Source organism: Phyllobates terribilis, unplaced genomic scaffold, assembly GCF_046119375.1.
Source record: "Phyllobates terribilis strain yellow unplaced genomic scaffold, ASM4611937v1 Scaffold_2__4_contigs__length_985480577, whole genome shotgun sequence".
Lineage (NCBI taxonomy): Eukaryota > Metazoa > Chordata > Amphibia > Anura > Dendrobatidae > Phyllobates > Phyllobates terribilis.
The window spans coordinates 133,607,106-133,633,480 of NW_027362762.1; the positions used below are offsets into that span (position 1 = coordinate 133,607,106).

At 43.6% G+C, this 26,375-nt stretch overlaps 1 protein-coding gene across 1 annotated transcript in view; it reads left to right on the plus strand.

The window, feature by feature from the left end:
* Positions 1–26,375, plus strand: part of KPNA3 (karyopherin subunit alpha 3) — a 68,040-nt gene that overhangs the window by 21,537 nt on the left and 20,128 nt on the right. The window contains exons 2-12 of the mRNA XM_073662689.1: positions 4,092–4,136; positions 5,817–5,906; positions 7,149–7,178; positions 8,550–8,602; positions 8,697–8,792; positions 8,935–9,020; positions 10,995–11,081; positions 14,448–14,617; positions 15,580–15,624; positions 15,789–15,920; positions 16,497–16,625. Coding sequence (XP_073518790.1) covers positions 4,092–4,136; positions 5,817–5,906; positions 7,149–7,178; positions 8,550–8,602; positions 8,697–8,792; positions 8,935–9,020; positions 10,995–11,081; positions 14,448–14,617; positions 15,580–15,624; positions 15,789–15,920; positions 16,497–16,625 — 963 coding nt within the window. The remainder of the gene's footprint in view (positions 1–4,091; positions 4,137–5,816; positions 5,907–7,148; positions 7,179–8,549; positions 8,603–8,696; positions 8,793–8,934; positions 9,021–10,994; positions 11,082–14,447; positions 14,618–15,579; positions 15,625–15,788; positions 15,921–16,496; positions 16,626–26,375) is intronic.

The following is a 26,375-nucleotide window of genomic DNA, read 5'->3' on the forward strand; positions in this document are numbered from 1 at the left end:
GCACGTTTAACCCCTTAGATTCTGCTGTCAATAGTGACTACAAAATCTAAATAGTTAACAGAGTGTGGGGACTCCCTCTTTAACTTCATCAGATCTTGATTGTGTGGTCCTGATGTTTGCCATGACAGATAACAGCCTTAAGCCCCTGTCACACTAAGCGAGATCGCTAGCGAGATTGCTGCTGAGTCGCAAGTTTTGTGAAGCAACAGCGACCTCCGCAACGATCTCGCTACGTTTGACACTTAAGGCCCCGTCACACTAAGCGACGCTACAGCGATCCCGACAACGATACGACCTGTCAGGGATCGTTGCTGCGTCGCTATGTGGTCGCTGGTGAGATGTCAATCAGTCAGATCTTCCCAACGACGCAGCAGCGATGCAGCGACCCGTAACGATCTGTATAACGATGCACGCCTATGTGTTTCTGTGTCTGAGTCGTCAAAGAGGTCATTGGTAAGGTGTCAAACACAACGATACATGCTACCCAGCGGGACCTCAACGATCAAAGAAATGTCCAGACCATTCCGACACGACCAGCGATCTCACAGCAGGGGCCTGGTCGCTGCTAAGTGTCAAACGTAGCGAGATCGCTACTGAGGTCGCTGTTGTGTCACAAAACTTGTGACTCAGCAGCGATCTCGCTTAGTGTGACGGGGCCTTTAGCAGCGACCAGGCCCCTGCTGTGAGATCGCTGGTCGTGTCGGAATGGTCTGGACATTTCTTTGATTGTTGAGGTCCCGCTGGGTAGCATGTATCGTTGTGTTTGACACCTTACCAACGACCTCGTTGACGACTCAGACACAGAAACACATAGGCGTGCTTCTTTATACAGATCGTTACGGATCGCTGCTGCGTCGTTGGGAAGATCTGACTGTTTGACATCTCACCAGCGACCACATAGCGACGCAGCAACGATCCCTGACAGGTCGTATCGTTGTCGGGATCGCTGTAGCGTCGCTAAGTGTGACGGGGCCTTTAGACTCTGCCGGCTATAGCGGCCTGATGAGAAGTTATGAAGACTTAGGTGGTAAAAATAAACCTTTTCATTCTTGTCATGCCACTTTCCATTACTTCCTGAAAAGAACCAGAAGGGTTAATGAACTACCTGAAAGCAATTTTAAATACTTTGATGGGTGCGGTTTTTAAAATGGTATGACTTTTGGGTGATTTCCAAAATATGGGACCCCCAAAGTCACCTCAAAACTGAACAGGTCCCTATAAAATAAATTTTGTAAGTTTCCTTGAAAAAAATGAAAAATTACTGCTACATTTTTAAACCTTATAAAATGCTAACAAATGAAAACAACACTTTACAAATGGTGCGGATATAAAGCAGACATGAGGGAAATGTTTTTGTGTGCTATGACTATTGGGATTAAAGGGGTAAGCATTCTAAGTTTGAAAATTGCAATTTTTGAAACATTTTTGTCAAATTTCTGATATTTTTATGAATAAATGCAAAACATATTAACCTAGATTTACCATTATTATAAAGTATCATGTCACAAAAAAAGTCTCAAAATAAATGGGATCTGATTAAGCGTTCCAGAGTTATTACCACATAAAGTGACACTGGTAAGATTTAAAAAAAAAATGGTCCGGTCACTAAGGGGTTTAGTCTCCCAGTTTTAGGAATAATCACCTATCCAGTATATCAGTAATAATTTTTAGACACCAAGGGTAACCCTTTCAGACTAGTTTGAATGATGTCTGAATATGAAATCTCTCAGTGAGTCCTACCATGAAGAATTCTATCTGTGGGCCTGGAAATATCAGGCAAGGAGCTTTCCGATGTCAGGATGAATCCAGACTGGAATGTTCTTGCGTCTCTATGCTGGATTATTCGGTGACGGCGCAGGAGCGTGAATGTCAGACTCTCAGCCTCCAAAATGAGCACATGCTCCATACATTCCTTGCATACTTCTGGCCTCACACAGGGACCTGAGCGTTCCTGTAAGTGTGCAATGGGATGGTTGTGACATAGGGGTGTTATTTGGAGCTGTGACTTAAATCAATAACTTTTTAGGCAAGTTTTATTATCTTGAATGAGAGGTCATTGCACTGAGACCTTCATCAAAACTATAAAGAACGACGACCAACACTGTGTCCGTAGACTTAATGGAGCTGCTGGCTCCTATAATCCATCCTGTTCATTTTTGGGGCAGAGGTGTACAGTGATCAGCCAATAAATGGTTATAGATGATGGCTGGAGCATGGCAGCTTGAGTACTAGGCCACCTGCAAGTCTGCCCTTTTGAAATTTGGCAAGAAATCTTTAAAAGATTGTCCACTAAATTATATTGTATTCCTGGTCTAATTATATATGGCTTACTAATGCAAAGCTCCTCTAATATCCCTGTTTCACTGATGCTCTTGGTCTTGGCAAATCCATTTCCTGCCATGTGCTGAACATAAGTGTCGACACTTCATCAGAGCAGTATGTATAGCTAAGCCAGCCCCCTTCTTGGAGAGAATGTGTAGACTTAGAGGAGGACTGGCTTAGCTATTGAAATGAGCAGTCAGCCACAGGGCTGTGGAGTCTGTAAACCAAACCTCCAACTCCTCAATTTCCCTGACTCCACAGCGCTGCCTCACTACTGAGCGTGTACATAAACTGCAGCAGATTCATCTCAACTAAAAGCCCAGATCCTCAGATCAGGAACAGAACAGGCATTTAGGCTGCGTGCCCACGATACGTTTTTCAAGCGTTTTTTGCTGCCGAATTTGCGCAACGTAAACGCTTGTAAAACGATTGGTAATCTGCCCCCCATGGTCCCCAATGACAATCCGCACTTTCAATGCCCATGTTGCGGAATTTTCTGCAGCGTTTTTGATGTGCGGAAAAATCCGCAGCATGTCCATTATTTGTGCGTTTACTCATGCAGAACTGCCTTCTTCAATGCATTAGAAAAACGCAAGGCAATTCCGCATGTAAAAAACGCGCAGAAAACGCGTGTGAAATTCCGCATGCGTTTTTCCAGGCAAGGACATGCAGAAATGAAGCCGAAATTTTCCGCTTCATTTCTGCATCGTAGGCACATAGCCTAATAGGACATTCTCAAATTTGTATGAAAACATTTACAGCACATCCTACATTGAACTGCTGTACCCAATTCGGCGGCTGATCCTGCTGAAGCTGTAGTGTCCAGGTGACGTTCCTCTGTGTATGGCCATTAGACACACACCATATTTATAGCCAGTTTTGTTCTGTTCCATCACACACATCTAGAAAAATAAATTGTGCTGATGATTTTTAGGGCATTGACCTGCTGTGACATCTGAGGGTCATCGAGATTCATCAGTCTGGCAAAGTGTCCATGGTACAACGAAGGTTAATAAGGTGTTAAACCCATCCGTCATATGGCCATGTAATCTTCTGTGTATGAGCGGGCAGTCGGCGTGAGGGCAGTGATCATTCTGAGAACCACGGCTATTCTTGTTCCTTTAAATGTCTGGAATATCTCAGAGGAAATGTATAGGACACACGGTCATCTTAGAGAAGCTCCGCTGCCAAGAGCGACACGTCCTGCTGAATTATGGAATAGTGCACTTTTTTCAAATCTGAGCTGCATTCGACTCGGTGACTGATTCATGAGTCACCTTGGTTAGATGATGAGTCAAAATCCAGAGCTGTATGCTTCCAGGGTTTGGCTCTGCCACCTCCCGTACATACGACTGGTGGCATCGTACCAACTTCAGCTTTCCCTTTGGCGAGCTGATATTTACTATGGAGAGCTCGTGTTAGGGAACATGTGACAGTGTTACATCCTGAATATTTGTGACTCCGTATCCTACATGTACAGAACTGCAGTATAATGCCTACACGGTCCTGCAGCTTTTAAAGATGGCGTCGCTGTAAATGTGGAATTACTGGCAGTCGTGGAAATCCGGCACATGCAGGAATGAGTGTGGGGATCATCTCCTGGGCCATGTCTATTGAGTCCTGGACTTCCAGGAGGCCAGGGCCAATGTTACATGGTATAGCAATAATCTAGGAGGGCACCCATGCCCAGCAGGGGCTGTCAGTGTTTGTAAACCTCTTCTTGTTTTTGTTTTTCTTAATTTTAACACTTTTTTTTTTTGTATTTTTAGACTATGAGAAGACACAGAAATGAAGTGACCATAGAGCTACGAAAGGTAATATAAGCATATAATTATATAATTTCATGGTGATTTTTTTCAGCGCACATTAGTCATATCCCCAGGAAAAGCTTATGTCCCATTTAGATGTGCCAGTCTGCAAATTGAGGGAATGTAAGCCTGCTCTTTCCTGACTGTCACCCCATCTAAACAGACCTTGAGATCATTTGGCATCAAGATCATCTTCATCAGCAGCACATCGCATCGCCCAGTGTAAACAGGATGTGCTGCCGATAATACGATACTGTACGAGGACAGGTCGAATGGATTAGTGATCCGCTGTCCCATCACTTGTTGGACTATGTTAATAGGTCAATGAACGAGCACTGATCGTCTTCGGTCACTTGGTTGTTTAATGGCCTGGATCAGCCCGTCTAAATGGGCCCATAGGATGTATGCCTAACACGTTCATAGCCATTGAAGCAGCTAACCTTTCAATTGCATTGGGAAGCGTAGTGAAATCATACATGGCATCCCTGCAGTACTGTGGGAGATGGAGGTTTGCATCTAGTCCTCGGGAACTTGACCATGGCTTAATGCCCATAGGAATCAATGTTGTGAAAGGCCCTTTTTCTGCTGTCCTGCATCTTACACTTAGCGAAGTCATAAGTGTGTTTCGTACACCATACATATAAAGTAATGGCATTTATTAGGACTTGGCATCACAGTGGCAATCAGTCAGTCCAAATTCCGAGACCACCACTGATCCTGGGAATGAAGGGAATGCAGCCACTTCACCATCTTTAACTCGAATAAGAACAGTGGAGGTCCCAGTTGGTCAGACCCCAACCGATCATAAAGTTGCTAAGAATATGTGATCACATCACTTTGAGACTAGAATACCCCTTTAACGTGCATTAAATCTTTAAGGTTTTTTTTCTCCACTTATCTTGTGAAAAATTGCAGGCATGTCACAGGTTGTTAGGTTACCTTTAAGCACTGTGTACTATCAGCTAAAAAACAAACAAACTGCGGGTATAATGATAATCTACAGGTAAATAGTATTTAAAACATATTCCAGGGTTCCTGGAAGAACAGTAGGGAGAGAATGAAGTTACTTTCGCACTGCAGCAGCTCGCCTCACAGTAAATGCGCTGTGATCAATCCCACTTCTCTGACACTCATCCTGCACTACACTCACACTGCTGCGCGCATGTGCACACACACTGCTGCCAATTAATCTGCAGTGAGTGGTGACTATAACAGCCCCCTGCACCGCCCTGATGACTATAAGTGAGAGGCTGATGGGAGAATATAGCTTAAGTTTCTCCCTGCAGCCGCTGTTACAGAAGGGGATTATTTGCAGATTCTGACTGTCTGCAGGTAAACACCATTTTTGGGGAAGAGTGGATGGGGGGGGGATTTAGCTAAAAGGTTCCCAGAAATGTATACCTTTTTAGATCTGTTTCTCTACAATTCATGACCTAAAGGTGCATCATTTAGGCAGCGTCTCTAGCTATTGTAATGATGCGGCTGAGGCCTGGCACCTGCTGTAAAATGACAAGCTTCTTGACGCCAGTTATTTCCTCCATCTTTTTGCATCATGGTGGGCTAACTGTTCTGTTTCTTGTCTGTGAGTTTGCCGCTTGCACCTGATGTCTTGGCTCCTCTCTATATCCACCTCCTGCTCCCACTTCATAACCTCTACTGAACTTTCTTGTTACATTTCCCTTTCAGAACAAAAGAGACGAGCACCTCTTGAAAAAGAGAAATGTTCCCCAAGAAGAAAGCTTAGAAGATTCTGATGTAGATGGAGACTTCAAATCCGTATGTATTACGTTGTCACATGTGGTGTCTGCTCCAGGGTGACTGAGGTGAAGCCCCGAGTAATGTTTGGTTATAAAGCCTCCAAATGGCCACTATAGCCTTCATTCACAATGAGATTGAAAGGGAAAACGAGTGTATTCAGGGCCATAAGATTTACAGGAACAGGTTCAACATTGTTTACTCTTCTAAAATGTCCATAGACTGACGTATGTGGCCTCCTCTTCATTCCCTATTGAGTCAGTGGGCAGCGGCTGCCTCCAGAGGACTCCGTGTATCTTGTTTATTGCATGTCCTGAGTATATGATGAGAATATCCCATTAACCTTATTGTTGTATTTTACCCATTGAAGCACTCACAATGACCACACCAGTCTTAGAAATACCAAACTCTATAATACCTTACCAATCCTCTGCTACTGCCACGCCAAGGCTCCTGGTCCCCTGCCGGTATCTTTTTACCAAGGCCTACCACTAATAAGATGGGTTGAATATAACCGCTGCAGCCAGTGACTGGCTCTAGAGACAACCTGTCTGAACCACTGAAGTCGTGGATGGCAGTGGTCACATATTGTGGACATATGATCACAGATGCCACGTGACCAGCCACTGCTAGGTGAGCTGCAGGGTAGTAAGGAGAGTAGTTTATACCCCCATCAGAAATACCATTACTCTCTGGAACAACAGCAAATGGCACAAGTTTCAAGAGGGTCTTGTAGCATTAATGATTGCTGGCTTATGGCTGAGAAATAGACGAATATCTTATCAATATCCCCACTAGTCAAAAAAAAAGCAAACTATATAACATACTGGGTTTTACTCACCATCCCCTGGTCCAATGTGGAGTCTCTATGCTGCTCTGTGTCTGTTATTGTCACATGTTGCAATAAGTATAAGTTATACCACATCTGGGCAAGGGAGAACAGCAAAAGAGAGTATACAGACAGGACAGCATGGGATCACAGCTGCTGCTTTCTGTGAGGCCTGTTTTAAAACAGACAGGGAAGTGTTTTAGCTTACAAAAAGAATCCTCTGTGATCCCCTGTTGTAATGTCTGTATACTCTTTTGCTTCCTCCCCTGCCCAGGAGATGTGGTATGACCCGACCATGTTCCTGCATGGTCAGACACATAGCAGGGGCACTTTTATGTACTTTGTTCTTGCGGGGTGGGGAAAGCCCCTTTAAGCAGAACCTCTTCCTGTCAGCATGCAGTCCACTAAACTATGTAACTTTGTTTCCATTGCAGCAAAATGTAACACTAGAAGCAATACTACAGGTATGTATCTGGATCTGTTTTTTATGTGGAACCTGCTTTGGATTTGCTTTGTCTGGCGGCTAATTTACCTTAACCTTTTAAGGCATGTTCACACTGGATTTATTGCTGAAATGTTTGCGACTATTCCTTGTATCACGTGTATGAACTGAATTTGAAATCTGCCAAATGTGAAGGCTGGAATCACACGTGTGGTTTTTATGGCCGTTTTTTATCCAGGTTTTTTTTAGCTGAAGCTGAAAGTCCATAACATTGCGTCCACCCACTAGTGTTTGGCTCAAGAGTAACTGTCGTTTTAATTTTTATTTAATCTATAGTACATGTGAACATAGTCAACTTTTTATAATATATCTTATCAGAGAAATCTGCTTCTTTCTCTGCCAGAATTGATCAGTCATTATCAAAATTCTCAATTCTGAGGTCAAATCTGTATTCAGTGAAGACACTTTCCCATTACTGAGATAGGAGAAGGCGGCTGCTACTGATGTGATTCTATGGAGGAGGGAGGAGCTCTGCCTCTAGCTCCTCCCTCCTCGCCCTGCAACGTTACGTCCTGCATCAGGAAGGGTTACAGAGGTAATCTAGTTTATAACAAGTAATTACCTATCGGATGATAACACTCATGCATGACCCCCTCTCCATTCAAACACTGGACATGAGACCCAAATTCTGTTGAATGGTGGCGACCTGACCCCCCATTGATCTAGAAGTTTCTACCTATACTATAAATAAGTAATAGCTTTATATATCTTCAATATCCCTTTACCCCCTTCCTGCAAATGGACATGCACTATATGTCCAGATTGCAAATGATTTCCTGTGATCGGGCATACAGGTGTCTCAGGGATAGCACGGGCACAGAAGTTGTGCCCTTGCCATCCACAGTATGAGGAGTCTGCTATACACTGCTGAGCTGCTATGTGTACTGGGGCCCAACCAATATCCCATCAATTTAACCCCTCACATGCCACTGTGAGGAGATTGACAGAGAGCGAACACTCCCTTTGTCAGCCCGTTGGCACCCCCGCAGCTTCATCGCAGGGTGCCCATGGTTTACTATGGCAACCAGACACACAACAGTGGCTACATAGGTTGTACAGCATATTATCAGTGCCATCAAAGGAACACATCCAAGTCCCCTTGTATTGTAAAAAGAAAATGTATTTCTGTGCTCATAGTGACCCCTACTACAAAACTAGATTTTTTTATTATTTTTTTTTACCCCGAGTGGTGAACACTGTAATAGAAAATATGAGAATCAACGGCATAATTGCTGTCTTTCTTACTCTCGACTCAAATAAAATTAAAAAAAAATTAAGTGATCAAACAGTTGTACATTTGTTAACGCCTCTTTTTTTCTGCATTAATTTTCAGAATGCGACCAGTGATAATCCAACCACTCAATTAAGTGCTGTCCAGGCTGCGAGGTAAAGTCACAGCAGTATCGGCCATGTTATCAGGGTTACATACTGACATACTGATTGATTGTTTTCTCTGATCAATTGTTCTTTCTTTATTTAGGAAATTGCTTTCAAGTGACAGAAATCCACCCATTGACGACCTCATAAAATCTGGAATCCTCCCAATATTGGTGAAATGCTTAGAGGCGGATGATAAGTAAGGACTGCAAGTCTTATTTTTTTTTCTTTTGTAATGCTCCACTAGATCATGTCTAAGCCTTATGGGTAATGAGACCCGTCATATATTGCAGAACCATCATACTGCTTTTCATTAAGTAAAACATTTTATTTTTTTGCAGCCCTTCTTTACAGTTTGAGGCTGCCTGGGCATTAACCAATATTGCATCAGGAACATCTGCGCAAACCCAAGCAGTGGTCCAGTCCAGTAAGTACTATGCTGACTATTTCTGCCTTTCAGGCTTCTTTCAGACGTTTAAGCAAATCGCTCTGAGATTAAACTGCAATTTCACGGACTGGCCGCGGACTCCCGACCTGAGCGTGACCGCTTCTATGAAGCTGTCACACTCAGGTCAGAAGACCTGCTATCCAGTCCGTGCATTCCAGTCGAATCTGGGACTAATTTTCACGGATGTCTGAATGAGCCCTCTATAAGAACAAGTAATGTATAATATAGCACAAGACTATATAAATGACTTAAGAATCCCCTGTGTGTTTCTATTAGAGCCTCTAAGAATTGATTTGATTCACATGATCATAATGGTAAATTGTAACTTCCTACAGTGGCCACAAGGGGGAGCTCTGCTTCTGAAGTATTAAAGAAGTTGTCCAGTACTTTTTATTATTGCCTCAATGTATTCACCTTGTGCCCATAAGTGTTTTTGTAAATACTGTTGGTTGTCCTTCTTGTCTGTGAGCAGCGCTATTGCTGGCCGCTTCCAGGCATCACGTGACCCCCGGCTGCAGCCGGCTTTTTCTTCTGTTGATGTCACGTCAAGTGAGGCGTGACATCAGTGACGTGGTTTTGGGTTATTCCCGGCATCCACTGCACGCTTTCACAATGAATGCCGGAGTGGGAAAGCGCTCGGTGGATGCTGGGTGTGACGTGCGGGGGAACCCCGACCACAGCCTGGCATCCACCGTGGAACGCAGCACTGAGTCACCCTCGGCTGCAGCCGGAACTTGACATCAGCGGATGTCGGAGCCGGCTGCAGCCAGAGGTCTCTTGATGCCTTTGAGCGGCCAGCAATAGGCCGCTCACAGTCAAGAATGACAACCAAAGGTATTTACAAAAACACTTATGGGCACAAGGTGAATACATTGGGGAGGTAATAAAAAGTACTGGACGAGTCCTTTAACACTTTTTTTTTTTTTTTTTTATTGTTCTTCAATAATATATTCCCCAGTGTAAAATAAAGACTCCTCTCCCGCGCTGGCACCATTTCAGCAATGTGTGCGCCGGGTCTCCCATTGGCTGAAGTGCTCACGTGGCTTAACAATCAGTGGCTGCTCATGGGCTGCAGTTTTCACGCTTCCTCAGATTTCTCCATTTCATCTGAAGGAAGTTACGGCCCATTAGGCCTATGTGTAGCACCCAGCCGTGGCCACTATCAGAAGATGGAGCCACTCCGCAATTCAGCACTTCTGGCCACCGATTCCGATAACAGCTGATCGGCGGGAGTGCCGAGTGTCGGACCCAGCAGATCAGACATTGATGACCTATCCTAAGGATAGGTCATCAATGAAAAAGTAGTGGACAATCTTTTTAACCTACTAGATCCAGAGAACCTCGTATCACTTCACTGTAATTCACTGTAATTTGAAGACTTTAATTTAGAGCGGAAATCACAAAAAAATTTCTTTTTGACATGTTACAAGTCAAGTTGGTAAGATCTGATGGTCGTTCTCTGCTGTATCTTTACAAACCTGTAGAAGCCCAGTCTGATCATTGTAGACAGATTTGTAGCTCTATCGTGATATTTCTGTACTGTCGAACACAGTTGCCTGCCGATTCCGCAAGGAGTTTTCACCAGAATTCTTCTGCAAAACTTCTTAAAATTCCTCCAAATTTTTTGCGCAACTCAAAATTTTGCAAAAAATTAGCAGCCTTTGGCGTTTTTTACTCCAATCCTAGCCAGCTCCTGCGAATAGGACAGTGTGTGGTGAAGCCCACCTGACAAATGCATCACTATTTACGCCCCTGGCTGGGCGCAGGCGCACAGAAGTTGTTGCACTAGAATCATTAAAAGGCACATTCTACTTAATGCATGGAGGAGTAAGATGAGCCAAATTCATTAGGACTAGCCCCGATTCACGTAGATTGGTGTTTTCTATGCCAGAGTGTGATGTTTTCCTTTTTTAGATGTCATTCATTTCCATTGATTTCCTTTCTTCTGCACAGATGCTGTCCCCCTATTTCTGAGGCTTCTTCATTCCGTGCATCAAAATGTCTGTGAACAAGCAGTTTGGGCACTTGGAAATATCATTGGTAAGAATCGTTCACGTTGTGTATATGTGAGATATGATGAGTGATAGATAATAGTGCCCTGAATGTGAGACTTATATATATGGACAGATGATTGGTCAAACAAAGTATGTAGGAACCTTTGTACCCGATCACTGCCCTGTGTAAACGTGCCCGGCGACCAGCTGACAAACGAGCAAACCCTTGTTAGTGGGCTGACCCTACACATGATCATTTGCTGATGGCACATCCTTTCATGTAAACTGTATGGGCACAGATGAGTGTAGAAGGGCTCATTCATTCCTGTACAACATGCCCAATCATCTGCCGCATGTAAATGGAAGGAAACTAGCGCCAATTCACTTGCTATATGATCTTTCTGTCCTCATTGAATGCAGAAAAGGACCCATACGTGCACACAGGGCGTATACACAGTGGGTTTCCTAGTTGGGAAAACCGCTGTAAGTAGATGTTTAGTAGGAGATTTTAACCCGTTAAGGACCTTGGGATTTCCCGTTTTTACATTTTCATTTTTTGCTCCCCTTGTTCCCAGAGCCATAGCTTTTTTATTTTTTGGTCAATATTGCCATGTGAGGGCTTATTTTTTGCGGGATGAGTTGTACTTTTGAACAACATTACTGGTTTTACCATATCGTGTACGGGAAAAAAAATTCCAAGTGTGGTGAAATTGCAAAAAAAAGTGCAATACCACAGATTTTTTTTTTTACCACGTTCACTGAATGCTAAAACTGACCTGCCATTATTATTCTCCGCGTCGTCATGAGTTTGTAGACGCCAAACATGTATAGATCAATAGGTTATTTTTTTATTTAAGTGGTGAAAAAAAAATCCGAAGTTTGCTTAAAAAAAGAAAACGCCATTTTCCAAGACCCGTAGCGTCTCCATTTTTCGGGATCTGGGGCCGGGTGAGAACTTATTTTTTGCACGCCGAGCTGAAGTTTTTATTGATACCATTTTGAGGTAGATACGATGTTTTGATCGCCCGTTATTACATTTTATTGCATGTTCTGGCATTTAGAATTTTTTTCTCGTTACGGCCTTTACCGTTCAGATTAATTATTTTTTTATATTGATAGATCGGGCGATTCTGAACGTGGTGATACCAAATATGTGTGTATGTTTTTTTTATTATTTTATTTTGAATGGGGCGAAAGAGGGGTGATTTAAACTTTTTTTATATTTTTTTAATTTTTTTTAAAAAAAAACAAACATTTTTTTACACTTTTTGCTTGCTTCTATAGTCTCCATAGGAGACTAGAAGCGGCAAATGTCCGATCGCCTCTGCTACATAGAGGTGATGAGCAGATCACCTCTATGTAGCAGAAATGCTCCTGTGCTATGAGCGCCAACCACTAGGTGGCGCTCATAGCAATCAGTACATGACAACCACTGCTGCAGACCCGGGGTTGTCATGCCCACCCATCAGTGACCCGCGATCACGTGATGGGGTCACCGATGGGCGGGGTAAGTGACGCTCTTCCGGCGCGGCGCTGTTAAATGCCGCTGTCAGAGATTGACAGCGGCATTTAACTGGTTAACAGCCGCGGGTACATGTCAGCTGTAAGAATCAGCTGACATGTGCCTGGTTCAGTGCGGGCTCAGTGCCGGAGCCCTCACTGAACCGGGGGTGATAGCCTGGGGGGTACTATCACTCCCCAGGCTTTAAAGTGGTTAAAGACCATTTTTCCTCCCCATACCCTTTTTAAATATGCATGAAATGTAGTGTAGGTTAACGTATGAAAAGTATATAGGGAGAATAATTTCTAAGGTGCTCACTAATATCAAAAAAAATTCTTAAAATTAAAGTTTTTATCTTTAATATATTAGACATGCATTAAAAAGAAAAACGAACAACATATACACACAAGACTTTGGTGTATTCTGTAAAATGAAATGTACACCCAGATATAAACAAGTTATTGAGGGATATAGGTTTGATGGGAGGAAAAGAATTCATCACTAAGCAGCCCTACTGTCTGGCTCTGCCTTGCTGCGGAGGTTGGCACCCTAGAAGCAATGCAAGTTGTTGCCCCCACTCAGCGTAGGCTTTCCCTCACTGTCCCTAAAACCCTGCAAAGAATTCACCCATAGACAGCCAATACAGCATAAAGAATGAAGAGGTGACACAAAAAATACAGTGTAGGTGCATTAATATACTTTCCAATCCCCATCTTCCCCGTTTTCCAGTGCCTCTGCCGTCCTCTTTTGCGTCACATGACTTAAATCCGCGTGTGAGCCAGCAAGTCAGAGTTTGTTTGGGGACCAGAAGTCGATTTTACAATATAAGCCTATGGATCCTACAGGCTGTCCCATCACCGAACAAGGCTTAATGGGCTTGCGTTATAAAAGTGACTTCTGGTTCACACACAAACACCTGTGTGAGCATTGAAGTCACAGGAGCGGCACTGGAAACCAGGGAAGACTGCAATCTGTGAGTATATTAATACTCTCACTACGATGAATACACATTTAGAAGAATTTAGAGAATAGAACTTTTTTCCGGGAGTGCTTCTATAAGAAATCTCATGCACACACTGCAGATAATATAGTAAATTGACCGACGCTGTGGATTTGGTTTCTGCAGCGTGTCGTCTTATGCTGCAGATGTTCCCTGCGGATAACACTCTTTACAATGTATGTGCTACTTGAAGGGAGTCTGTCACCCCTGAAATGCAAATTAAAACTTTTATGTACGAGACCTAGCCCGTATATAAGCCATATATATTTCATTGCGGTCATTATTTTTACAACCCTTTTTTAATCTAATTGCTGACACTGGCCTCTTCTGTGATGCATTGGAGGAAGCACATAACTGATCCTCTCCTCTGTGAAGCTGCTCCCTACACTTCTGGGTTCACCTAAGTAGCGAGCACTGGCAGCTGACAATAGACAGCGATGAAAGTGGGACCTGCCCCCGCACTGCGCACCGCTGACCCTTTCGTAGTCCGTGTGCAGGAGCAGCGCTCTGACCAAGTGAGCGCTGTCTGTCAGGGAACTGCTCATTATTCAAATTGAAGGGGCACCGAGCTCCTGTCCATGTCAAGCTATGTCCCCTATATAAATGTTTAATTTACATTTCGGGGGTAAAAGCCCCCTTAACTGCACAATTATCACAACAAAATATGCAGCATTTCTACTGCGAGCGTCCACAGCAGAGATGCTTGTCTAAGAACTGAACTTAATCCTTGGCTTATTGATATTCCCATCACCAGTTATATTGCTCTTCAGAATTTCTGTATATGACCGTAACTCTGTACTTTTTAAGGGGCACTTCCGCACGCATACTTCCCAGGGTCACCCCTTGTCATCTTTCTCCAGTAACATTTTTTTAATAAAAGATTTTTTGTAAACCCTTTTTCATTCCTGTAGGTGATGGTCCTCAGTGTAGAGATTATGTCATCTCACTCGGAGTTGTCAAACCGCTCTTGTCCTTCATCAATCCTTCCATCCCCATCACCTTCCTCCGGAACGTCACATGGGTCATTGTCAATCTGTGCAGGAATAAGGACCCTCCACCGCCAATGGAGACTGTGCAGGAGGTAATGAATCAAATGGATGGTGCTGTTGTCTTTGTACAGGTTCTGTGGCCAGATATTTTGCATAGTGTGTTGATCAGTGGTTTGGACCGTACAGCGGATCACTCAGAATTATTTCTACTAATAACATGGTGTTTATTTGTTAAAGGTTTTCCCACAGTATATATCTACTGCTGGGACCACCACTGATCACTCATACATGACCCCCAGTGAGGAAGAGCTTGGATGGAGTGGTGGCCCTCAATTCAATGTCTGCGGGGCAGAGACCCCCTAGTATAGTGCTTGCCTATTTCTGGCAGAATGCATACTAGAGCTCTGCTCTATTCACACTCTTCACTGCTGTTGTAGAGTAATGAACAGGAAGCTCTCTACCCCTGTTTATTACCTGTGGGGATCTGGCCTTGGTGCCCCACTTTACCAAATATTTATCACCTATCCCTTTGGATTGATAACAAATGTCAATTGCAGGAAATTGAATTAAGATCAGTGTGCCTTTAAAGTGGTTGTCTGGTGAAAGCAGATTACTGCCTAACTCCGCCAAACTTGCTTATTGATGGGGGGGTCCGATTGCTGGGACCTACACTGATTGGCACACTCGGAAATTTTTATTCCCAACCGGGCACTTTTGCCCTTTTACAAAAAGGAACTGATGGACCTGACCAACGCTCCATTCATTCTCTTTGTGGCTGCAAGAAAAAAGGTCAAGAGCAGCACTGGGCAGCCGTATAGGGAATGAATGGCGCTGCTGTGGAGCATGCACACTGCCACTGCATTCTAATAGGGATAAAAGTGACCCTTTTGTCTAGTACAGGTAACAGCGGTCGGACCCCACTAATTAAAAATGGTCCCCCTATCCTGTGCGTAGAGGATAGCTTATTTTCACTGGACAACCCCTGTAAATTGCAGAAACATTTATGCAACCCAATGGTCTCTACCTAATGTACCTCTTTAATTTCTTCTTGTAGATTTTGCCGGCTCTTTGTGTCCTAATATACCATACCGACATTAATGTGAGTATAAAGCATTCACCGTAGCCTTGCTTTGTGTTTGTGCAGTTAATAGTCTATACGTCTGTGGTCGGCTTGTGTTTGCTGACACCTTATAATATTATAGATTTCTCGCCATATTGGTTTTGCTGTTTGGTGATCTGTTTCTGCCTATTTATCCTCTTTAGATACTAGTGGATACAGTATGGGCTCTGTCTTACCTTACTGACGGTGGCAATGAACAAATACAGATGGTGATAGATTCCGGGGTTGTGCCATACTTGGTGCCACTTTTGAGTCATCAGGAAGTAAAAGTTCAGGTATTTTTTTTTTTTTTTTACTGCCCATTTAATGGATTTATGATACTACAGTTATTGAAGCCTTGTCTGAAAGGGTCATTCCCATCGTGTAAACAATACTCCTCCCTGATGTCCTTTTTAGTTGGATGCCAGTCATAGAAGCTTATATATTCAGCATGAGGTTTTTTTATATTTTGCAGCCAAACCATTATCTGCTCATACGCACCCCCTTATTCCTGTGTTTAGGGCTTAAAGAGAACCTGTCAGCCTTTCTTTTCCTGCCCTCATTACAGAATGAGACGTATATTTATCACACTGCGTCATTTCAGAGCAAACATTGCTAGGAAAATGAGCCCGGCATGGGGGTATCGGCGACCCCGGGCCGGGCCTGGGGGGTCAGCAGGCCAGACCTGTAAAACATAGAAGTCTGAAATGATCTGTATTTGGCCTGTGGGCAGCATACAATAGCTTGCAAGTTTCCTTTTAGTGGGTTCAAATCCTGATTATTGTAAGTTGTTACTATTGTATTACTGATGTATTGATGGAGCGGAAGCAGAAATCCTTATCTCTATTTTTTTTTTTCCCCTCCCCTTTTAGACGGCAGCATTAAGAGCAGTGGGTAATATAGTAACCGGCACAGATGAACAGACTCAAGTGGTGTTAAACTGTGACGTTCTCGCTCACTTTCAAAATCTACTGACACATCCTAAAGAGAAAATTAATAAGGTATTTCCGACCTAATCATAGATTCCCATAGGGACGGTTCTATAGTGATCAGAGTTTGGTTCAGCTGGAGTCTGGGTATTACGGCTGAGATACGTCTATTATTGCACCGTATACAGCTGGAGTCTGGGTATTACGGCTGAGATACATTATTGTACCTTATACAGCTGGAGTCTGGGTATCACGGCTTAGATGCATGTATTATTGCATCGTATACAGCTGGAGTCTGGGTATTACGGCTGAGATACGTGTATTATTGCACAATATACAGCTGGAGTCTGGGTATTACGGCTGAGATACATGTATTATTGCATCGTATACAGCAGGAGTCTGGGTATTACGGCTGAGATACGTGTATTATTGCACAATATACAGCTGGAGTCTGGGTATTACGGCTGAGATACATGTATTATTGCATCGTATACAGCTGGAGTCTGGGTATTACGGCTGAGATACATGTATTATTGCACCGTATACAGCTGGAGTCTGGGTATTACGGCTGAGATACGTGTATTATTGCACCGTATACAGCTGGAGTCTGGGTATTATGGCTGAGATACATTATTGTACCTTATACAGCTGGAGTCTGGGTATTATGGCTGAGATACGTGTATTATTGCACCGTATACAGCTGGAGTCTGGGTATTACGGCTGAGATATGTGTATTATTGCACCGTATACAGCTGGAGTCTGGGTATTACGGCTGAGATATGTGTATTATTGCACCGTATACAGCTGGAGTCTGGATATTACGGCTTAGATGCATGTATTATTGCACCGTATACAGCTGGAGTCTGGGTATTACGGCTGAGATATGTGTATTATTGCACCGTATACAGCTGGAGTCTGGGTATTACGGCTGAGATACATGTATTATTGCATCGTATACAGCTGGAGTCTGGGTATTACGGCTGAGATACGTGTATTATTACACAGTATACAGCTGGAGTCTGGGTATTACGGCTGAGATACGTGTATTATTGCACCGTATACAGCTGGAGTCTGGGTATTACGGCTGAGATACATGTATTATTGCATCGTATACAGCTGGAGTCTGGGTATTACGGCTGAGATACATGTATTATTACACAGTATACAGCTGGAGTCTGGGTATTACGGCTGAGATACGTGTATTATTGCACTGTATACAGCTGGAGTCTGGGTATTACGGCTGAGATACGTGTATTATTGCACCGTATACAGCTGGAGTCTGGGTATTACGGCTGAGATACGTGTATTATTGCACCGTATACAGCTGGAGTCTGGGTATTACGGCTGAGATACATTATTGTACCTTATACAGCTGGAGTCTGGGTATTACGGCTGAGATATGTGTAGTATTGCACCGTATACAGCTGGAGTCTGGGTATTACGGCTGAGATACATTATTGTACCTTATACAGCTGGAGTCTGGATATTACGGCTTAGATGCATGTATTATTGCACCGTATACAGCTGGAGTCTGGGTATTACGGCTGAGATATGTGTATTATTGCACCGTATACAGCTGGAGTCTGGGTATTACGGCTGAGATACATGTATTATTGCATCGTATACAGCTGGAGTCTGGGTATTACGGCTGAGATACGTGTATTATTACACAGTATACAGCTGGAGTCTGGGTATTACGGCTGAGATACGTGTATTATTGCACTGTATACAGCTGGAGTCTGGGTATTACGGCTGAGATACGTGTATTATTGCACCGTATACAGCTGGAGTCTGGGTATTATGGCTGAGATACGTGTATTATTACACCGTATACAGCTGGAGTCTGGGTATTACGGCTGAGATACGTGTGTTATTACACCGTATACAGCTGGAGTCTGGGTATTACGGCTGAGATATGTGTATTATTGCACCGTATACAGCTGGAGTCTGGGTATTACGGCTGAGATACATTATTGTACCTTATACAGCTGGAGTCTGGGTATTACGGCTTAGATGCGTGTATTATTACACCGTATACAGCTGGAGTCTGGGTATTACGGCTGAGATACGTGTGTTATTACACCGTATACAGCTGGAGTCTGGGTATTACGGCTGAGATACGTGTATTATTGCATCGTATACAGCTGGAGTCTGGGTATTACGGCTGAGATACGTGTATTATTGCACAATATACAGCTGGAGTCTGGGTATTACGGCTGAGATACATGTATTATTGCATCGTATACAGCTGGAGTCTGGGTATTACGGCTGAGATACATGTATTATTGCACCGTATACCGCTGGAGTCTGGGTATTACGGCTGAGATACGTGTATTATTGCACCGTATACAGCTGGAGTCTGGGTATTATGGCTGAGATACATTATTGTACCTTATACAGCTGGAGTCTGGGTATTATGGCTGAGATACATGTATTATTGCACCGTATACAGCTGGAGTCTGGGTATTACGGCTGAGATATGTGTATTATTGCACCGTATACAGCTGGAGTCTGGGTATTATGGCTGAGATACGTGTATTATTGCACCGTATACAGCTGGAGTCTGGGTATTATGGCTGAGATACGTGTATTATTACACCGTATACAGCTGGAGTCTGGGTATTACGGCTGAGATACATTATTGTACCTTATACAGCTGGAGTCTGGATATTACGGCTTAGATGCATGTATTATTGCATCGTATACAGCTGGAGTCTGGGTATTATGGCTGAGATACATGTATTATTGCATCGTATACAGCTGGAGTCTGGGTATTATGGCTGAGATACGTGTATTATTGCATCGTATACAGCTGGAGTCTGGGTATTATGGCTGAGATACATTATTGTACCTTATACTGCTGGAGTCTGGGTATTACGGCTGAGATACATGTATTATTGCACCGTATACAGCTGGAGTCTGGGTATTACGGCTGAGATACGTGTATTATTGCACCGTATACAGCTGGAGTCTGGGTATTACGGCTGAGATACGTGTGTTATTACACCGTATACAGCTGGAGTCTGGGTATTACGGCTGAGATATGTGATTATTGCACCGTATACAGCTGGAGTCTGGGTATTACGGCTGAGATACATTATTGTACCTTATACAGCTGGAGTCTGGGTATTACGGCTTAGATGCATGTATTATTGCATCGTATACAGCTGGATTCTGGGTATTACGGCTGAGATACGTGTATTATTGCACAATATACAGCTGGAGTCTGGGTATTACGGCTGAGATGCATGTATTATTGCATCGTATACAGCTGGAGTCTGGGTATTACGGCTGAGATACGTGTATTATTGCATCGTATACAGCTGGAGTCTGGGTATTACGGCTGAGATACGTGTATTATTGCATCGTATACAGCTGGAGTCTGGGTATTACGGCTGAGATACGTGTATTATTGCATCGTATACAGCAGAAGTCTGGGTATTATGGCTGAGATACGTGTATTATTGCACCGTATACAGCTGGAGTCTGGGTATTACGGCTGAGATACATGTATTATTGCACCGTATACAGCTGGAGTCTGGGTATTACGGCTGAGATACATGTATTATTGCACCGTATACAGCTGGAGTCTGGGTATTACGGCTGAGATACATTATTGTACCTTATACAGCTGGAGTCTGGGTCTTACGGCTGAGATGCATGTATTATTGCATCGTATACAGCTGGAGTCTGGGTATTACGGCTGAGATACGTGTATTATTGCATCGTATACAGCTGGAGTCTGGGTATTACGGCTGAGATACGTGTATTATTGCATCGTATACAGCTGGAGTCTGGGTATTACGGCTGAGATACGTGTATTATTGCATCGTATACAGCTGGAGTCTGGGTATTACGGCTGAGATACGTGTATTATTGCATCGTATACAGCAGAAGTCTGGGTATTATGGCTGAGATACGTGTATTATTGCACCGTATACAGCTGGAGTCTGGGTATTACGGCTGAGATACATGTATTATTGCACCGTATACAGCTGGAGTCTGGGTATTACGGCTGAGATACGTGTATTATTGCATCGTATACAGCTGGAGTCTGGGTATTACGGCTGAGATACGTGTATTATTGCACAATATACAGCTGGAGTCTGGGTACTACGGCTGAGATACATGTATTATTGCATCGTATACAGCTGGAGTCTGGGTATTACGGCTGAGATACATGTATTATTGCACCGTATACAGCTGGAGTCTGGGTATTACGGCTGAGATATGTGTATTATTGCACCGTATACAGCTGGAGTCTGGGTATTACGGCTGAGATACATTATTGTACCTTATACAGCTGGAGTCTGGATATTACGGCTTAGATGCATGTATTATTGCACCTTATACAGCTGGAGTCTGGGTATTACGGCTGAGATACATTATTGTACCTTATACAGCTGGAGTCTGGATATTACGGCTTAGATGCATGTATTATTACACCGTATACAGCTGGAGTCTGGGTATTACGGCTGAGATATGTGTTTTATTGCACCGTATACAGCTGGAGTCTGGGTATTATGGCTGAGATACGTGTATTATTACACCGTATACAGCTGGAGTCTGGGTATTACGGCTGAGATACGTGTGTTATTACACCGTATACAGCTGGAGTCTGGGTATTACGGCTAAGATACGTGTATTATTGCACCGTATACAGCAGGAGTCTGGGTATTATGGCTGAGATACATGTATTATTGCACCGTATACAGCTGGAGTCTGGGTATTACGGCTGAGATACATGTATTATTGCACCGTATACAGCTGGAGTCTGGGTATTACGGCTGAGATACGTGTATTATTACACCGTATACAGCAGGAGTCTGGGTATTACGGCTGAGATACGTGTATTATTGCACCGTATACAGCTGGAGTCTGGGTATTACGGCTGAGATACGTGTATTATTGCACCGTATACAGCTGGAGTCTGGGTATTACGGCTGAGATATGTGTTTTATTGCACCGTATACAGCTGGAGTCTGGGTATTATGGCTGAGATACGTGTATTATTACACCGTATACAGCTGGAGTCTGGGTATTACGGCTGAGATACGTGTGTTATTACACCGTATACAGCTGGAGTCTGGGTATTACGGCTGAGATACGTGTATTATTGCATCGTATACAGCAGGAGTCTGGGTATTACGGCTGAGATACATGTATTATTGCACCGTATACAGCTGAAGTCTGGGTATTACGGCTGAGATACGTGTATTATTACACCGTATACAGCAGGAGTCTGGGTATTACGGCTGAGATACGTGTATTATTGCACCGTATACAGCTGGAGTCTGGGTATTACGGCTGAGATACGTGTATTATTACACCGTATACAGCAGGAGTCTGGGTATTATGGCTGAGATACATGTATTATTGCACCGTATACAGCTGGAGTCTGGGTATTACGGCTGAGATATGTGTTTTATTGCACCGTATACAGCTGGAGTCTGGGTATTATGGCTGATACGTGTATTATTACACCGTATACAGCTGGAGTCTGGGTATTACGGCTGAGATACGTGTGTTATTACACCGTATACAGCTGGAGTCTGGGTATTACGGCTGAGATACGTGTATTATTGCATCGTATACAGCAGGAGTCTGGGTATTACGGCTGAGATACATGTATTATTGCACCGTATACAGCTGAAGTCTGGGTATTACGGCTGAGATACGTGTATTATTACACCGTATACAGCAGGAGTCTGGGTATTACGGCTGAGATACGTGTGTTATTACACCGTATACAGCAGGAGTCTGGGTATTACGGCTGAGATACATGTATTATTGCACCGTATACAGCTGAAGTCTGGGTATTACGGCTGAGATACGTGTATTATTACACCGTATACAGCAGGAGTCTGGGTATTACGGCTGAGATACATGTATTATTGCACCGTATACAGCTGAAGTCTGGGTATTACGGCTGAGATACGTGTGTTATTACACCGTATACAGCAGGAGTCTGGGTATTACGGCTGAGATACATGTATTATTGCACCGTATACAGCTGGAGTCTGGGTATTACGGCTGAGATACATTATTGTACCTTATACAGCTGGAGTCTGGGTATTACGGCTGAGATACATGTATTATTGCATCGTATACAGCTGGAGTCTGGGTATTACGGCTGAGATACGTGTATTATTGCATCGTATACAGCTGGAGTCTGGGTATTACGGCTGAGATACGTGTATTATTGCACCGTATACAGCTGGAGTCTGGGTATTACGGCCGAGATACCTGTATTATTGCACCGTATACAGCTGGAGTCTGGGTATTACGGCTGAGATACGTGTATTATTGCATCGTATACAGCTGGAGTCTGGGTATTACGGCTGAGATACGTGTATTACTGCATCGTATACAGCAGAAGTCTGGGTATTACGGCTGAGATACGTGTATTATTGCATCGTATACAGCTGGAGTCTGGGTATTACGGCTGAGATACGTGTATTATTGCACCGTATACAGCTGGAGTCTGGGTATTACGGCTGAGATACCTGTATTATTGCACCGTATACAGCTGGAGTCTGGGTATTACGGCTGAGATACGTGTATTATTGCATCGTATACAGCTGGAGTCTGGGTATTACGGCTGAGATACGTGTATTACTGCATTGTATACAGCAGAAGTCTGGGTATTACGGCTGAGATACGTGTATTGCACCGTATACAGCTGGAGTCTGGGTATTACGGCTGAGATACATTATTGTACCTTATACAGCTGGAGTCTGGGTATTACGGCTGAGATACATGTATTACGGCTGAGATACATGTATTATTGCATCGTATACAGCTGGAGTCTGGGTATTATGGCTGAGATACGTGTATTATTGCATCGTATCCAGCTGGAGTCTGGGTATTACGGCTGAGATACGTGTATTGCACCGTATACAGCTGGAGTCTGGGTATTATGGCTGAGATACGTGTATTGCATCGTATACAGCTGGAGTCTGGGTATTTTGGCTGAGATACTTGTATTATTGCATCGTATACAGCAGGAGTCTGGGTATTATGGCTGAGATACTTGTATTATTGCATCGTATACAGCTGGAGTCTGGGTATTATGGCTGAGATACTTGTATTGTTACACCTAATACAGCTGGAGTCTGGGTATTATGGCTGAGATACTTGTATTATTACACCTTATACAGCAGGAGTCTGGGTATTATGGATGAGATACGTGTATTATTGCACCGTATACAGCTGGAGTCTGGGTATTACGGCTGAGATACGTGTATTATTGCATCGTATACAGCAGGAGTCTGGGTATTACGGCTGAGATACGTGTATTATTGCACCGTATACAGCTGGAGTCTTTGTATTACGGCTGAGATACGTGTATTACACCGTATACAGCAGGAGTCTGGGTATTATGGCTGAGATACATGTATTATTGCACCGTATACAGCTGGAGTCTGGGTATTACGGCTGAGATACGTGTATTATTGCACCGTATACAGCAGGAGTCTGGGTATTATGGCTGAGATACGTGTATTATTGCACCGTATACAGCTGGAGTCTGGGTATTACGGCTGAGATACATGTATTATTGCATCGTATACAGCTGGAGTCTGGGTATTACGGCTGAGATACATGTATTATTGCACCGTATACAGCTGGAGTCTGGGTATTACGGCTGAGATACGTGTATTATTGCATCGTATACAGCTGGAGTCTGGGTATTACGGCTGAGATACGTGTATTATTGCATCGTATACAGCAGAAGTCTGGGTATTACGGCTGAGATACGTGTATTATTGCACCGTATACAGCTGGAGTCTGGGTATTATGGCTGAGATACGTGTATTATTGCACCGTATACAGCTGGAGTCTGGGTATTATGGCTGAGATACATGTATTATTGCACCGTATACAGCTGGAGTCTGGGTATTACGGCTGAGATACATGTATTATTGCATCGTATACAGCTGGAGTCTGGGTATTACGGCTGAGATACATGTATTATTGCACCGTATACAGCTGGAGTCTGGGTTTTACGGCTGAGATACGTGTATTATTGCACCGTATACAGCTGGAGTCTGGGTATTACGGCTGAGATACGTGTATTATTGCACCGTATACAGCTGGAGTCTGGGTATTACGGCTGAGATACATGTATTATTGCACCGTATACAGCTGGAGTCTGGGTATTACGGCTGAGATACATGTATTATTACACCGTATACAGCAGGAGTCTGGGTATTACGGCTGAGATACGTGTATTATTGCATCGTATACAGCAGGAGTCTGGGTATTACGGCTGAGATACGTGTATTATTGCACCGTATACAGCTGGAGTCTGGGTATTACGGCTGAGATACGTGTATTGCACCGTATACAGCTGGAGTCTGGGTATTATGGCTGAGATACATTATTGTACCTTATACAGCTGGAGTCTGGGTATTACGGCTGAGATACATGTATTATTGCATCGTAACCAGCTGGAGTCTGGGTATTACGGCTGAGATACGTGTATTACTGCATCGTATACAGCTGGAGTCTGGGTATTACGGCTGAGATACGTGTATTGCACCGTATACAGCTGGAGTCTGGGTATTATGGCTGAGATACGTGTATTATTGCATCGTATACAGCTGGAGTCTGGGTATTTTGGCTGAGATACTTGTATTATTGCATCGTATACAGCTGGAGTCTGGGTATTACGGCTGAGATACGTGTATTATTGCATCGTATACAGCTGGAGTCTGGGTATTACGGCTGAGATACGTGTATTGCACCGTATACAGCTGGAGTCTGGGTATTATGGCTGAGATACGTGTATTATTGCACCGTATACAGCTGGAGTCTGGGTATTACGGCTGAGATACTTGTATTATTACACCTAATACAGCTGGAGTCTGGGTATTATGGCTGAGATACTTGTATTATTGCATCGTATACAGCTGGAGTCTGGGTATTATGGCTGAGATACTTGTATTATTACACCTAATACAGCTGGAGTCTGGGTATTATGGCTGAGATACGTGTATTATTGCACCGTATACAGCTGGAGTCTGGGTATTACGGCTGAGATACGTGTATTATTGCACCGTATACAGCTGGAGTCTGGGTATTACGGCTGAGATACGTGTATTATTGCATCGTATACAGCTGGAGTCTGGGATATTACGGCTGAGATACGTGTATTATTGCACCGTATACAGCAGGAGTCTGGGTATTATGGCTGAGATACATGTATTATTGCACCGTATACAGCAGGAGTCTGGGTATTATGGCTGAGATACATGTATTATTGCACCGTATACAGCTGGAGTCTGGGTATTACGGCTGAGATACATGTATTATTGCATCGTATACAGCTGGAGTCTGGGTATTACGGCTGAGATACATTATTGTACCTTATACAGCTGGAGTCTGGGCATTACGGCTGAGATACATGTATTATTGCATCGTATACAGCTGGAGTCTGGGTATTACGGCTGAGATACGTGTATTATTGCATCGTATACAGCTGGAGTCTGGGTATTACGGCTGAGATACGTGTATTATTGCACCGTATACAGCTGGAGTCTGGGTATTACGGCTGAGATACGTGTATTATTGCATCGTATACAGCTGGAGTCTGGGTATTACGGCTGAGATACATGTATTATTGCACCGTATACAGCTGGAGTCTGGGTATTACGGCTGAGATACGTGTATTATTGCACCGTATACAGCTGGAGTCTTTGTATTACGGCTGAGATACGTGTATTACACCGTATACAGCAGGAGTCTGGGTATTATGGCTGAGATACATGTATTATTGCACCGTATACAGCTGGAGTCTGGGTATTACGGCTGAGATACATG